This window comes from Malania oleifera, chromosome 8 (assembly GCF_029873635.1).
Source record: "Malania oleifera isolate guangnan ecotype guangnan chromosome 8, ASM2987363v1, whole genome shotgun sequence".
Taxonomy (NCBI): domain Eukaryota; kingdom Viridiplantae; phylum Streptophyta; class Magnoliopsida; order Santalales; family Ximeniaceae; genus Malania; species Malania oleifera.
The window spans coordinates 21,525,540-21,542,667 of NC_080424.1; the positions used below are offsets into that span (position 1 = coordinate 21,525,540).

At 37.9% G+C, this 17,128-nt stretch overlaps 1 protein-coding gene across 3 annotated transcripts in view; it reads right to left on the reverse strand.

Annotated features, from left to right (window-relative positions):
* Positions 1 to 9,595: 9,595 nt before the first annotated feature.
* Positions 9,596 to 17,128, reverse strand: part of LOC131162485 (histone-lysine N-methyltransferase ASHR1) — a 38,323-nt gene continuing 30,790 nt past the window's right edge. For all 3 annotated transcript variants that reach the window (XM_058119022.1, XM_058119021.1, XM_058119023.1), the window contains 2 exons: positions 11,387 to 11,450; positions 9,596 to 10,200 (listed from right to left, as the gene is read on the reverse strand). In XM_058119022.1, coding sequence (XP_057975005.1) covers positions 10,038 to 10,200; positions 11,387 to 11,450 — 227 coding nt within the window. In that variant the 3' untranslated portion in view covers positions 9,596 to 10,037. The remainder of the gene's footprint in view (positions 10,201 to 11,386; positions 11,451 to 17,128) is intronic.

Here is a 17,128-nt window from a genome sequence, read left to right on the forward strand (position 1 = left end):
CCTTGAAGGGACTTGGCTGTGTATTGATACAGCATGGCAGGGTGGTGGCATATGCGTCCAGACAATTGAAAGAATACGAAAAGAACTACCCTATCCATGATCTAAAATTGGCTGCAGTGGTACACGCATTGAAAATTTGGAGGCATTACGTATACGGCGAGTAGTGTGAGATTTTCTCCGATCACAAGAGTTTAAAATATTTCTTCACCCAGAAGGAATCGAATGTGAGACAGAGAAGGTGGTTAGAGTTAATTAAATATTTTGATTGTACTATCAGTTACCACCTAGGGAAAGCAAATGTGGTAGCTGATGCACTGAGCAGGAAATCTGGGGAATCAACGTTGAGGGCTATGGAGATCCAGCATCCGATCATGATGGATCTGGAGAGACTCAGCATCGAGTTGGTTGAGAGTGACCCACAGGTATATATCGCCAGTCTAGTGGTATAGTCTACTCTGCAGGAAAGAATTAAAGTCGCTCAGAAAGAAGACCCAGAATTAGTAGAGGTGATGGACAGAGTGCAAAGTGGTCAGGGGGAGGAATTTAACATTACAGACGATGGAGCTCTACGGTGTCGTACTATATTATGTGCTCCTGCCGATACTGACATTAGGAAGACTATTCAGGAAGAGGCTCATAGATCATTGTATATGGTTCATCCCAGCAGTACAAAAATGTACAGGGATCTACGAGAGTTCTACTGGTGGAGTGGCATGAAGAAGGAAATTGCTGAGTATATAGCCCAGTGTTTGATGTACCAGTAGGTAAAAGCTGAGCACCAGAGGCCAGCAAGTCAGTTGCAGTCGCTATTTATCCCAAAGTGGAAGTGGGATCATATATACATGGACTTCGTTTCAGGGCTGCCGTCGACATCCCATGGTTAGAATGCGATTTGGGTGATAGTAGACTGGTTGACTAAGTCCGCTCATTTCCTCCCTATCAAGATCAGCTATTCCCTCAGCCGATTGGCAGAGATTTACGTTCAGGAGATAGTTCGTTCTCACGGAGTGCCAATATCCATAGTGTCAGATCAAGACCTGCGTATTACGTCACGGTTATGGAGAAGCCTGCAAGATGCTTTAGGGTCTTAGCTATTTTTTAGCACGACATTCCATCCTCAATCAGATGGACAAACTGAGAGGACGATACAGATACTAGAAGATATGCTCCGAGCATGTGTTTAGATTTTTGGGGTAGTTGGACTCAGTTCATGCCGCTGGTAGAGTTCACATATAATAACAATTACCAGTCCAGTATTGGCATGGCACCGTTTGAGGCATTATACGGTAGGAGATGTTGATCTCCTTTGTTTTGGTACAAGATGGGTGAGCTGCGAGTTGTGGGGTCAGAGTTAGTACAACAGGCGTATGATAAAGTTCGACTCATCAGGGATAGAATCAATACAACTCAGAGTCGACAGAAGAGTTATGCCAACAATCGCCGTAGGAATTTGGAGTTCAATGTGGATGATCCCGTATTTTTTAAGATAGCTCCGTTAAAAGGGGTTATGAGGTTTGGTAGGAAGGGTAAACTTAGCCCTAGGTTTATCGGTCCGTTTGAGATTTTAGCGAAAGTAGGGCCGGTGGCCTACAAGCTAGCTTTGCCAGCTACACTATCCAGGATGCACGAGGTATTACATGTATCTATGTTGAGGAAATACGTCCCAGATCCTTCTCATATTATCAGCTATGGTGAGTTGGAGCTTAGTGATTCGCTAGTGTATGAGGAGGTACCAATGCAGATTCTGGACAGAAAGGAACAGGAACTGCATAATAAAAAGATTCCTCTAGTAAAGGTTTTATGGAGGAATCACGTAATAGAAGAGGCTTCTTGGGAGCTTGAAGAACAGATCAAACAAAAATACCCACAACTATTCCAAGAAGTTCAGATATAATTAAAAGATGTAAGTAAATAGGTAGCATTCCTTTTGCAGGTACATGTAATATTCTAGTAGTAAGTGGTATTTTAGTTTTGGGGGAAATTTTCTTTTGGTCTATGTAATCTCCCAGGACTTAGAATGTAACAATGGTATTCGTCCGCCATAAGTGAGGGTAAGTAATAAAATAAGTAGACCATTCTGCCTTAAGGGATGATGAATTATATGAATAGTAAATTTCGAGGGCGAAATTTTATAAGGAGGGGAGAATGTGACGATCCGAATAATAATGTAATTTAAATAAAGAGGAAGGAAAATTATTAGGGCCTTGTCGACGAACACAGGGGATTCGTCGACGAAGACAAGATTCGTCGACGAGAAGATATCGAGAGAGGGTTTTGGGGAAGTCTGAAATTCGTCGACGAAGGTGCAAGTTCGTCGGCAAACTTTCTACAGGAGTTGTCGACGAGGTGACATGTCTCGTCGACAAATCCAGTCCTATAAATATCAAAAACCCGGATTTAAACGTTAAACTTAAGAAATCTCTCACTCTCTCTCTTCCCTTTCGGTTTCTCTCTCCTCTCTCTGCGATTCTGGCTCCGTCGCTCATTGGATCGACGATCTGAAAAGACCACAACGCTCCTGGAGAAGTTCTCTGCATATCTACCGGAGCGGATCGTCGGTGGAACTCCGTTGAAATTCATCCCTGAGTTGAGGTAAGACTTTTTATGCCGAATTTGATCTTACTATAGTTATTGGAAATGATATTCACGTGAATATACTGAAGTTTAGTTCTACGAGTTTTCATTTTCAGGGTATTGATCAGGAAATCCTACGGGTGTGAGTCCAGAATTTATAGGGGTTTTTTTCAATAGCTAGGTAAGGGAATAAACTAAAATAGTTATTTTCCATCCAAATTAATATTATGCATGAGTAAACTTATTTTTAGGAAAGCATGTATTATATTTGTGTATTACAAAGGAAATGCACGTTTGGGAAAATACTGCTATTATGTTGAAATGTATATATATGTATGAGATGCCAGAAATTATGATTTTTAGAATACAATGTATGGCTTTATACAGCAAATGTGTGGCATGAATATTACTTTACGTGAAATGTATTACGATATGACTTTGTTACGAATGAAGCACGTTTTCAGGAATATGAAATGTTATAGTACAAAATGATGTTGAAAATACATGATAATTTATTTATTTTCAGAATGATACATATGAAATGATTTCGGCGCGAGGCCGTATTTATGAAATGATTTTCGATGCGAGGCCATATTTATAAAATGATGAAAAATGCTAGAATATCATGTATTATATGTTATCAGAATCCGGATGTTAGTTTAGTTCAGTTCAGGAGCACGGTACCGTAACTTATAGATCAGATATCTATGATTAGATTGGTGCTAACCACCCCACAAGGGGGTGGGAGATGGATAGTCGATGTGACTTTCAGTAGAGTGTGGACTTCCACCTGGCAGTCCGGATTAGGGTGTGGCGGGCCCATCGTACTTACAGACATTTTTGACTCGACAGTGATCGGCCATCCATTGTCGGGTCCCGCCTTCGGTCTGCACAACCCATCATGGGGGGTAATACATGACATCAGCTAACTATTCATCTTGAGTGTGTTTTCAGTATTATTAGCTATAACAGACATTTCATGATCAGTATAAATTATTAGAAAATATGAAAGTATATGATTATTCCACCATGTTATGATGTATGTTTTTAGATATATGAAATGTTCTGTGTATGTATAACTGTAATAAATATTCATGTTACCACACAACTGTATTTAGTTTATTTTACCTTACTGAGAAGTGTCTCATCCCTGAACATTAAATGATTTTCAGGAAACCCAAAGAAACCGGTAGGTCAGGGCCGCCGCTGAGTGAGTTGAGCTTCCCTACTAGAAGAGTAAGCGTTGATCTAGGATCAGGGGATTTTGTTATATGATCCTAGGGTTATTTTGATGTTTTGGAGGTTGTATATAAATGCAGTATTTTGGTGATGTAGTGAACTCTGGTATTATGTATATCACGGTTTTGAGAATGTAATTTATATTTACTGTTGCGTAGGTTCCGCTGTGAATGACAAGTGTCCCCGTTACCCACGGGTTCGGATTGACTTTTCTATTTATTATATTACATTTTTTATATTAAGATTTTTGAGGTCGTTACAAGGTGCTTGAGCAGCTTCGTGGATGAAGGGAACGCTAAGAGCCACAGGTACGACCTAGCTTGAAGAACTGCACTAGAAATGTTGAAGGACAGAGGCTACATCGTTCCCAACTCCAAAATTGACCTCTCTCTCTCCCCACCAGTTTCGATCCAATTACGGCCAGAAGCCCGACATCGACCGCCTTCACATCTCCACTTCTCTCTAGTCCGACCCCTCCAAGAAAATTCTTGTCATTTTCTATGGGCTTGAGGTGGTAAAAGTAAATACAATCCGCCAAATTGCAACTCAAATTATTAATAAAGACAGTCTAAAGCGGCTGATCTCAATATTGCAAAATCAAATAACAAACCAAGCTCTCAAAGTTATGGATCTTTTCTCAGTTTAGGAGAGAAATAGCTTCCTCGAATGCTAGAGAAGGATCTAATACCATGATAAAATCAAATAGGAGCAAATTAAAGATTGGGAAAAGAAAAAACTTTCATTGAATCTTTAGGGTTCTGCAAGAGATAAAGACGACTTATATAGCCTACAAGAATAAAAGAGAAAATGACTATTCTACTCCTAATATAATGCAAATAATTATTATCACTAACATTTACAAAGATCCTAGGGATACTGTGTCTCCATTTGAGATTCCCAAGATTCTTAGATCTATGTGCAGACTCATTTTTCTAGGCAGTTCCAAATTTCGCGTGCCTTCTTGAGGCTTGACCACTTTTATAAAAGGCTTTAGCAATTTCCTATTCTCCCCACCAAAAAATTCTTCTCAAGATATGTTCTTCTTCCCATCGCTCCTGCTGTTTTGAATATAAATTTTTAACTTGAATGATCTATAAATATCCTTTGAATCTTTGAAGACCCTTTGAATGTTCTTTGAATCTGCACATAATTTTTGAATGTTCTTCAAGTCTTCCAATGATCTTAAAATGTTTTTTGAACGTTCTTTGAATGTTGTTGAAATCTTCAAGTTGTTCTTCGAGCATTGCTTGATTTTTCCTTTGAAAAATTTTCAATTGCACGTTCAATTCATTTTTTCTATTCTTAAAGTCATTTTCCTAGTTAAGACTTAGTTTATAGTACAACTCTTATCCCAGGACCACCTTTACTCACTGACCCCTCACACTGCCCTTTAGTCGAAATGCACCACAACACCCTCCAATGCCATAGATGAAGCATGCTCCCTTATGAGAGAATACCTCATCCACCTGCAGTCCACCTACTGTCCCTGCGCGACATCCAACTGAGTCTTCAATCCATAAAGAAAATTTTAGTTTATGTTTTCCACCTGTTCATTAATTACTCTGCAGGTACTTCACTTAAAAAATACCAGCAATCAACTCCTAAATAATAATAATAATAATAATAATAATACTTCCTAAACATGTTGCTGTCAAATTGCTTCCCATGGTTAGTGAAGAACCCTTGGAACCCCATATTAGCTATAGTTGCAGACTATATAAATCCAGAAGAATTCTGTCATTTGGATCCAGAGTACATGGTTAATGAGGGAGCCTAGCCTATAAGGTGATTTCTGCACATCCCTACATGGATCTCCCTCAGTATGCAATCATCTTCCTTCGTTCCTAATCACTTCAGATAATGAAGATTCAAGGATCTCTGACACAGTAGTCCCTCGATGAGAGTATACCTGGCTGCCTTCCTTCTCCACCTTATGTGAGGCTCCCTTCCTTCCTTGCAAGAATTCCATCCATCTGTATCTACACTCTACTTTTCTATCGTCATTGCCTCATCAAAAGAAGGAGAACTGGAGAACCCAACCTCTCAAGATATACAGACCTTGCCCAATCTGGTTTCAAAACCAAAGTTAACCTGCATAAAGCATCAGCACTAGAGTTCTTAGACCTGGGATACATGCTTTGATGCGGAAATCACCTAACCTCTGGACAAACTCCTGTGCGCTTGTTAAATATTTCATCACTTTCGCCTCTTGTGCTTCAAAAGTTCCTTGCACCTGTCCTAGTCCTACCACCACCTGCGTAGCTCTCACTTTCCTTCCTCCCAAGCCGGGAACCTAATATTATCCATTCTGGACTTCAGTATCATGTAGGCTCCTTTGGAACGAGAAAATGTTTGGAAAAGGAAAGCAAAATATTAAAAAATCTATTTTTTTATGTTTGGTTATCATGAGAAAAAAAAAATAAAAAATATACCAAATTTGTGAACAAAATTTTGATTTTACGTATTATTAATATTTAATTTTTTTTTCTAATTTTTAATCATATTAAAATGAACTTTTTTTTTGTTATTATTTTAATAATAAATAAGGAAAATACAAGAGAAAATGAGTTTTCTCCTTAATTTCCTTTCTTTTTCTTTTTTCAAATAAAATTCTTGTTAGTATTATAATAATAAAGAAGGAAAATACAAGAGAAAATGAGTTTTCTCCTTATTTTTTTTTCTTTTTCTTTTTTCAAGTAAAATCCAACTCTTAGTATCAATTTGACTCCCAAATGGCTGCATATAATAAAGGATCGTAGGGTTTCAGCTTCCCAACAAAGGTGTATTTTTTTTTTTATTACAAAGGAACTCCAGCTACCAACAAACCCTTCGGACCCACCTGGTGTGACACCAAACCTACAGATCGGTGTCCTCCCCTTAGGTCTCGCTGATCAGGTAAAGTCCAGAATGCGGACACGGCTTCCGTGCATCAATTGAACGTTCAGTAAATTCGACCCCGAGATACATTTCCATTACCATCCACGGTCTCTACTGGCTCATAGAGAACCGGTGTATTTTTTTTTTTTGTTAGTATGGTTAGTGGAGGTCTCACCTGAAGAGCAAGTAATTTTTCTATGCACAAAACATGAAGAAGAAGAGGTGGGATGAATCACCCGAGACTTTATTTCAGTAGGATGGACTGATGTCCCATATGACCCACCTCGATAAACAAATGAACTCACCTTGAAAGGACAAGATGAGGTCTCAAATGAAGTATTCCTTATTTATAATTCACAAATGAACTCGCCTTGAGATCGCAAATGAAATATTCCTTATTCATAATCCGCAAATGAACTCACCTTGAAAGCACAAATGAGGCTGCAAATGAAGTATTCCTTCCTCCTAATCCTAAGATTGAAAATTCTTTTCAGAGTTAAGAAGTGTGGGGTCTCTGATGAGCACAGAAAATACACCCACCTTTATTGGGATGCCAGAAGATTAAGTTGGATAATTGAAGATACCACAATACTATTTTTAAAAGATAACCACAAGAGATGCAGAGAGGTTTGAAACAGTTATAATAGATGTAACTTAGCCCTCAACTAATGAGGATTCTTAATTTTATAGGCATAGGCATTTTATCTTCGAGAGGCTTTGTTTGTTTTTTTTTTTATTACATTGGAACTTCAACCACCAACATGCCTTTCGGATCCCTTGGTGCGACACCAAACCTATAGATCAGTGTCCTCCCCCTACGTCTCACTGATCAGGTAAAGTCCGAAATGCGGACATGGTTTCCGTGCATCAGTTGAACGTTCGGTCAACCTGACCCCCAGGACACATTTCCATTACCATCCACGGTCCCCGCTGGCTCACGGAGCAAACTCTCACCATCCACAGTTTCCGCTGGCTCATAGAGTAAATTTTCACCATCCACAGGAACCGCTAGCTCCATTAGTGTATCTACCTAAAATTGAACTTTCGATACTCCTTCTTACGTGCTGATATTTTTTCACCGCGCCATACCCGTGAGGGTTCGGGAGGCTTTGTTTATAGAAGGAGGAAAGGTAGCATCGCCATGCTGACATCTTTTTAATATTTTACTATTGCAAACTTAAGATGAAGTATTGAGTGTTCTCCTAGAGTCTACCCTGATTTTCCTTCCTAGATATTCTACCAACACGGTCCGTAATCTTTTAATGACAAGAGTGTTTAATGCCACAAAATATTTGATTATCAAGCACTAAACAATTTAATAATAGCACTATTAAACCATGATAAGTTGAAAAGAAATTTAAAACTCAATTTAAATATGGTTAGAATAATAAAAAAAATGTAAAAGAATGCAGACTAAAAGTTATTATTGTGTGTTTGTGTATATATATATATATATATATATTTATTTATTTATTAATATGAAACCCTTTAGGCTCGCTCATTAGCTACTTAACAAGTATTGTACAAGGTTAAAAAATGGTGAAATATCTATTGGATAACTGTTCATATTTTTATAAAAAAATTAAATTTTTGGGACTTTTTATTTTTATTTTATTTCAAATTAACATGAACATTTTGTTTTAAGTTAAAATTAAAACCAATACATAATAATTTAATCCATGAAAATGAATTTTAGATATTAAATTGTTATAAAAAAATAATATATGTATGTGTATATCTATGTATATTTATATATGATGTAACATATATAAAAAAACTAGTAACAACAACAAATACATTCTTGCACACTTCTTTCTTTACTATACAATATCAATTATAAGCAAGAAGTTTCATTTTTTTTTTTTTTTCCATTACCAAATAATTAAAAACCCATTTAGTTGAAGAAAATCTTTTATTTTTTTATTTTTTTAAATAATTTTTAAAATATCAACTTTTAAATTTTTCAAGATTTGTGTTTAAAGAGTAAAAAAATATAAAGAGTGTGTTACTTTCTGCAAAACAGTTTTCCATTTTGATTTCTATATTTTAAAATAATTGTTGAAAAATAGAAAAAAGAGATTGAGTTTCCCTTAGATTTGATAAAAGAACACTGATCTCCCTTGGTATTTCAAAAATTTTAGGAAGCTTCCCTGAGATTTTAAGAATTCCAAATACTTCCCTTGAAATTTATTAAAAAGACAATTTTCCTTATATTTTATAAAAAGACAAGTATTTTGAGGGCAAGTCTGTCATTTTTGAAATCTTGGTGGAGGTCCATAAAATTTTTGAAATCTCAGGAAATATCCCTATCTTTTTAACAAACCTTAGGAAAGGTGAGTGTCTTTTGCTCAAAATAAAAAAAATAAAAAAACATGATTTTGTTTAAAAACCTATACAAGGAGTGTGAAATTATGGATTTTGAGATTTGGATTTGAATTTGTATGAATTCAAAAGAAATTTAATATAATTTTATAATATATTTTGTCATAGTCCACGCCAATTCAAATCCAAAATCTATGTTCCCTGCTCCTAAACACAGAGTAAGAATTCAAAAATATAAAAAATAATAAAAAGATGTTTTCAACTTTTCTATACAAATTTAGAATTTTAGAAAACAAAGTGATTTTTTTGTAAATATTTGAAAAATTAAAAATTAAAACTAAAATTATTTCAATGGACAAATATTACCAAAACCTTTTAATAATAATAATAATAATAATAATAATAATAATAATAATAATAAGGGTATGAATTGGTGTGGACTATGACAAAATATCATAGATGCTAAATAAAGAATGTATATCCTGAAAAAACAAGAAAACATGCATGACCTAAAAAAGGAAATCCAGACTCCAGAGGGAATGCACTAAATTGTAATTACAAAGTGCAGGGGCACAATAAGAGATTTCTTGAAGCAAACTGTCATCTTATTCTTAATACGGTCTAAAGTTAACAGATCAATGTAACACAGTCCACAAAACTAGACCATAGAGGTGGGAAAGAAATAATCAACAGGAAAGACAGGCTGCTGCTATAGAAAGTCCACTATACAGTTGTGAAGTAATATGTCAGAGGCAGAAGCTCAAGGTATGAACATGGTTGTGATGACTGAACAAAATTTCCACAGAACATGTCTAGGAACAACCAATGATTGATCATAAAAAAATCCAAGCCTGCTGTGACAGCCTGCAGCAGACATTCCCAGCAATCAATCAGAAGGCTTCTGGGAATGACCGAATGACCAGTGCTACATGGTTGTACTGACTGAACGAAAGCTCGACATAATGAGATAATGTTTGTTAATTTCCTCGACCATACCCCTGGATTTGATCAGAAGGTGGATGTTGCTACTCATCCTTCAATGATAAACTATAACCAACTTCTGCGCGTGCCTCCTCTAACTTGATTAGAAGCTCCTTCACAAAATGCGTATTTGTGCCATGAGTTACTCTAAGTATGTCCACTGCATTGGTTAATGATTTGACAGCATCCTCTGTGAGCCCAAGTAACCTGCAAGAACATGAACGAACATCAACTTTTCTGTTTGAAGGTCAACATTTCCTTTTGGGTAGCAAGTTGGAAGATCAACCCAAAGGAAAAGAAAACCACTTTGTTATTCCTTGGGATACCCCTTTATCTGTGGAGGGGAGAGAGAGAGAGAGAGAGAGAGAGAGAGAGAGAGGGAGAGAAGGGTGGAAGGATCTACAAAGAGGTATATGCGGTGCTCACGTACTGAAGGGAGCAGGTAAAATCTTAAAATCGGCAGCTTGTCCAGCAAGAGTCCACAGATCAAATAATGTCTACCAAAGATGCTAACGGGTAGAATCTCAAAGAGAATAAGATTTTGAAGGCTTTCCTCGGATCCTTGGAATGCCCCCAAAACATCAACTAGAAACAGAAGAGTCTTTCAACAATATCCACTACACACCAGCAAACCTACTAATAAACATTCCCTAATAATGTTCTTAAAAAATACAAAAAATGAAAAATAAAAAATAAAAAAGCTTTGCCAAGCAGGTTTAGTGCGGTAACTTGTACAATCCAATTGAAAGAGGATCATGGAACACCAAAAGGAATGTGGATTAAGATAGTAAAAGTTACACAGGATGGAACATTTATTTATAGGAGGACAAGGCAGTATGTCGAGCTGCAAAGTGAGGACACAACTGGCCAAAGTAACCAGGAAAAAGGTTTGGTAAATAAAGCAAAATAAACAGAGGGTAGTGTCGCTTACCCTGTCCCCTGGGGGACAACCCAATGGTTAGATCACAGAACTTTCATCTTCGATGTATTAGGTTCTACCATTGGGAGAAATTGGGAAGGAAAATGGGAAGGGAAATAGGCTACGTGTCGTGCAGTCCAGGCCTAATAGACCTCCAATGGAATTTTTTTTAAAATGCTGCTTTTCCAAAAAAAAGATGAAAACACTAATATTGTTGCAATTTCAGTTGTATGTCACAACTTTGAAATTTCCAACCTGGTGCAGTTTTCAAACTAACACTTGGTTTGAAAGAAACGTTTCAAACAATACAATTGATAACTTTCAATCCATTGCCGCCACAATCTTAAGACAAATTTCAATGTTGGAACCTCAAAGTCCTAATAAGAATAATATTTGCTACAATATTAGCAAGAAGAGAAATGGAATCAAGAAGAGAGGAAATTCAGAATGTGCAAAATAAGAGCAGATTCAAACCATTCAAGTTTCCCACAAGTATAATGCTGAAGTCCAAGCAAAGGGTGGAATCCTGGATATACTCCTGCAATGAAGCATGAAATCACATTCTCAAGGCAGCACAATGACATGGCTTTCATAACATCAATGATCGAACATGGATTATTAGTACAAAAGAACATACAGCATGTAATATTTGAAAAATACTTGTGAATTTGACAAGATAAATCACAATTTGATTTCCCTCCTCTCAACTTTTAAAGTTTTTAACTTGAAAGAAAGTTACGCATTAGCATTGTAATATGCTTGTCATGTACCACGTGCAACCAGTGATAAATTTGAACACTCGACAAACTTGTGATCAGGATATTTATATTAGTTTTAAAATTTTTTTAACCCTCTAAAACACAAAATAGCCCTAATTTGAACTCCAAGCTGAAATGACAAAGGTCCTAATCATGAATTAGTCAAGTGGTCTAATGCATGCTTAGCAAATTTTAACTGTGAGGGATGTCATTGCAACTTGATTGCAAGTTCAGAGTTGAATGCTAAAATTAAACCATCAAAGGATTGAATTGCAATTGAGTGATTAGGGTGACTATGCAATTAACTATGCAATTTACCCTAATCTCTTTAAAATAGTCAAATTTTGATTAGGGTGACTTTATTTTCCTCAAACTTTGAATGTAAGATAAAATTTGGCCTGAAATTTTCAAGGGCATAGAAATTTAATTTTAAGTTTTTCCTGAATAGTTTTACGAACATGTTCATATCTTCAGCTCCCTAAAGTAGGCTCATTCTCAAAGGGTTTGGTTGCAGAGCCTTTGTCCCAACCAGAGTAGTATGTGTGTCACCTACAGCATAAAAGGCATCATGACAACTATGCTTGTTGGTAGTTAAAGTATAGTCTCTGATTTTTTGTTGTCAATTAAACGAACAAACTTTTATCATCGCTAGGTTTCCAATACAGAAGAAAAGGGGGCTTTTGGATCACTTCTAGTAAGCAGAGTTTTGCCAAGTTTATTAGGGACTGTGGGTTGACGGATCTGCGATCAATAATGCCATCAACTCCTGATTAATTAGAGGGGACCATTTGGCACCTAGCAGTTCAGATATTTTATGAGGACCAGAGGATAAGAGGGAGGTAGATGGAAATAAAGAAGAGGGGCAAGCCGCTGAAAGTGAAACTAAAGAAGCAACTCGGCGTCCTACCTTATGAAGACTCTCACAGGCGTACAATGAGAACAAAACCAAGATGGGAGTGGAGAAATCTGATTTAGGTAACAAAGGAAAACAGGCAGTCGAATTTGATGGCAGTTTACACATCTACAGATCTTGATAAATATCAGTTGTTTCGCTTTCCTCTTATGGCTCCAAAAGCAAGGATTTGTTGATCAAGCACTTGCAGAAAACAGGAGCCACAAATGAACAAAAATTTTGAGAATGCTCCTTCCACTATAGTTGCTCTCAATGATTCCCAACAAGAGGAAGGAAAGTAGTTGAAAATAAAGGATCCAAAACAAGAAAATCAGGGTAATCAGACCATCCATGGTACACAAAGTTCGAATGAAGCTCTATTTTTGGGCGAACATAGTCGGAACATCTCTTCTCCCATGACTTCTCATTTGGGAATTCCAAGTTCAATTCTTGTTCCTACGTCAGATAATCCAATTTGCAACTCTGAAATGAACCTCGTGGGACTTCAGTGCAGCTTATTTAGTAGGTATTCTTCCCATTCCAAAGCATTCTATTTCTACATCTAATACACTACTGTACCAAAAGGGGTTAACTAAAATAGGGTACTTACATACAGTAGACCTCCTAGGAGATAAGAGGGACAATCGTGATGCCCAAACCCTACTTGACGAGTTAGGTTTAGTCTAGTGACCTGTGAGGAGGAAGTGGCTAGGATTGGCAGTGGGGTGACAAGGGAGAGAAAAAGATCATCTAACCAGCAAAGAAATAGGTTGGCTTGTCTACTCAGACAATTATGATAAGGTGGAAAGGCATAAGGGTGATGATGGTAGTTATCAATGAAGATTCTTTCTTGTAACGGTCGAGGCTTAGGAAATAGCAGGAAGCAGGGGATAGCAAGAGAGTTAATTAATAGGGTTTTTCTAGTTATTTTGTTAATCCAAGAATCTAAGATTAAATTAGTGGACTCCTTGTTCATTCCGTCTTCAGGGCATTAGGGAGGCTAAACATTGTCTGGGTACTAGGGTGGCATTATTTAGGGACTGCTGCTGTCGGTGATTTCTCTCTTTCAGCGTTGCTGGAGGTAAAGTGGATTGGGATTGGGGGTTTTTGTCTATTATGGACCCACACTTTCTTGGTTGCGGATTTCCCATTTTGAAGAGTGGAGAGTCTTTTCGGTCCTTGTAACCCACATTGCATGGTGAATGGGGATTCAATACCATTCAGCTTGCCAAAGAGAGGTTGGGGGGGTTCTAGGGTGGCCTATGCATCAGAATTTTTGACTCCCATCATTCGGCACTGCAGGCTCAAGGATGTAATGCTGGTTAACGGCCACTTCATCTGGGTTGCTTCAGGAGATAGCATCGCTTCTTAGCATATTGGTCGTTTCTTGTTCACCGGTGAATGGGCAACAAACATTCCCGAATGATGCTAAGAGGTTCTGGTCAGACCAGTTTCAGATCACTACCCAGTTCTTTTTTATAGCAACCTGATGTGCCGGGGCCCTACCCCCTTGTGAGGAAGATGATATAAGTGAAAACAAATTTTTTGGTGATTTGAAAGGGGGAAAAAAAATCTGATTCTAAATGAGATTGAATGTTTGGGCATGTGGCAAAGAGGATAGGGCTAAAAAGGGCCATTTTTGTAATGATTAGAGGTACTCCTTTTTAGGTAAAGTATAAGCTGGAAACAAAAATCTAGGATGGGGTGGGTGGAAGAGGGGGAATGCAATACCAAATTATTCCATAAGGTGCCCATGGAAGGAGAAGAAAGAATTTGTTCAAGGTATGGGAAATAGATGCATGATTTTGAACAAATCAGGGAAGTGATAATGGATTTTTTTAAAGCTTGATATACATTGTTGGCCAATTGACCCACAACCTAACAGCTTAAACTATTAGGTAAAGTAGTATCTAACATGGTATCAGAGTTGCTTACCAGGTGGTTCTGAATTCTAGACTTGTAGCCCGCGTTTATAGTGTGGTGTTTAAAAAATTATTATATTCCCTGTAACAGGTGTGTTATCTTTCCACGTGCTATTGGGCTGCACATGTGGGGGAGTATTAAAGATTGATATACATTGTTGGCCCACAACCTAACATCTTAAACTTTTAGGTAAAGTGGTAATCTAACAAATATCTATAAGAGGTTATACACTGAAAAGTGTATGAATAGGTTAATGATTGAAGATATAAATTGGAGCCCCTTCGATGAAATCTCTCTAATTGGCTAGAAAAAGTTCTTTTGACATTCAAAAGATCAGCAGGCAGTCTAGGAAATGGATAGAGAAAAGGTTCCAGGCCCTGACGGCTTCCTCATGGCATTCTTCCAAGATAACTGGGAGGTGATTCAGGAAGATATAATGGATTTTTACTGTGAGTTTCAGAGAAAGGGGGTGGTGAGAAAGAATGTGAACACTTTTATAGCTTGCCCCTAAGGAGCTTTTAGAGAGGGTGGGATACTACAGACAAGTCTGATTACTAGCTAGTCTCTACAAAATCCTCACCAAGGTCTTATCAAAAGAGGCTTCAAGAGGTGTTATGGAGAACAATTACTCTAGACCAGTCAACCGCCTTCATTAGGAATAAACAGATCCTGATGCTGCCTAGTGGCTAATGAGATGGTGGAGGATGTGAGGAGAAGCAGAGAGAGGGGAATCTTATTAGAATAAACAGATCCTGATGCTGCCTAGTGGCTAATGAGGTGGCGGAGGATGTGAAAAGAAGGGGAGAGAGGGGAGTCTTATTAGACTTTGCAAAGCCAACTTGGTCAGCATGAGTTTCTTGGATCATGTGTTGGCTATAAAGGGTTTCGGTGGAGTTTGGAAGAAGTGGACCAAAGGGTGCCTTTCCAAGGTGATAATGTCAGTTATTGTGAACGGCCAACCTAGGAAGTGGTACCAAGCCTCTTGAGGTTCAAGGCAAGCATATCCTCTCTCTCCGTTTCTCTTTACCTTAGTTGAGGATGTGTTGAGTAAACAATCAACCATGCCCAGGGTCTTAATGTCATGCATGGTCTCAAGGTAGGTAGGAAAGAGTACATAGTGTCCCACCTCCAAGAATCAGAAACCACCCATATTGTTTTTGAATCTCATCCAACAACCCCAACCACAGTCAAACTCACTAAAATCATCACTTTCTGAATCTGAAAAAATCCCCATTTCTTTACCCCCATTTCTTTTCTTGCCCAATTGCTACACCCAACCTCTTTTTTTGGGAGGGGTCTTCCACTATACTATCTCTCCTTAAAAACTTTGCCCCTGCCGCACCAGAATTTTCTCTCCTCTTCAAACACCTTCCTCTCATCTCAGCACCCATATGAACTGCCTTTTGATGAGCATACACCTTAGTTCCCTCAAGTCTGTCAGAATTCAGACAAAAGACATCAGTGGTGCACCCCAAAGCAGCTCCTTTTACTTCTTTCCACCCCACCCTGTAAAGCCTCTTCGAATAGTTACATTTTTAACACCACGATCTAGTTTTGACTTTAAACTACCAATATTATGGGTATGATCCAAAATTTGTTCAGCTCGATTCAAAACATGGAGTACTGGAGCTGGGAATGGATTTCATTATCGAAGGGTATAGCATCCTCCCTCCCACTGCTCATTTCCTGAGTTCTAGGGACTGAAATCTGGGCCTTCCCATTCTTGAGATCTGACAAGGAATTACCTGGGTCCCCATTCCCCAACCAACAACCTGACTCTTGCCATTTTCCTTCAGTATGGAGCCCAAAGAACAAGATCCTCCTTTAGACTCCTCCTTAGATCCCAACTCAGACTTGCCTTAACCCCAGGCCTGCTCACATAACTGAATAAGTGGCCCAGTGTCTTTATAAGTATAATAAGAACTTCTAAACCTTCCCACCCCAACAAAAGCAATCATTCCAGTGTCCTAATCAAAGAGTGAAGAGCATGATGATCCAACCACACATTGTAATCTAAAACCCAAAAAGGATAGCAATTTGAACTTGCAGAATTCTAATAAAAATGACGGCGGGCCTTGGATCAACGGGAAGGCTGCCCCTTTGTGACAGATTGTTCATGGGTTCAAGTCCAAGGAAACAGCCTCTTTGCATAAAATTAGGGGTAAGACTGCGTACACTGTGATGACCCTCCCCTTACCCTTGCAAAGCAGGGAGCCTTTATGGCCCAGGGATGCCCTTTAGAATTCTAATAAAATGGCCATTGTAGAGAACTTGCTTCTTTCGAGCTTTTGTGGTTAGGGCATTTAAAGGACTATAAATCTTTATGAGAGACCACGCTTTGTTTGCTATGGCTTGTATACTTAGCGGGAGAGAAATATGAGGACCTTTACGGATACTTCTGTTACCTTTGCTATCAGATAGGTGATTTTCTTTGCTACATTATGGTATTCAATGGCTGGACATTTTGCAGGAGTTCCTAACTTGTTTTTTGGATAGTAAAAGAAGAGATTTCATTAGAAATAGAAGAATTTACAAAGAGGATCCTATCAAAATTCTGGAAAAATCTAGAGAAAAAAACTCAAAGCACAAATATATATAGCATCAAAGAGCTTAAAATTCCAGAGGTAGCTTTTGTTAGCTGCA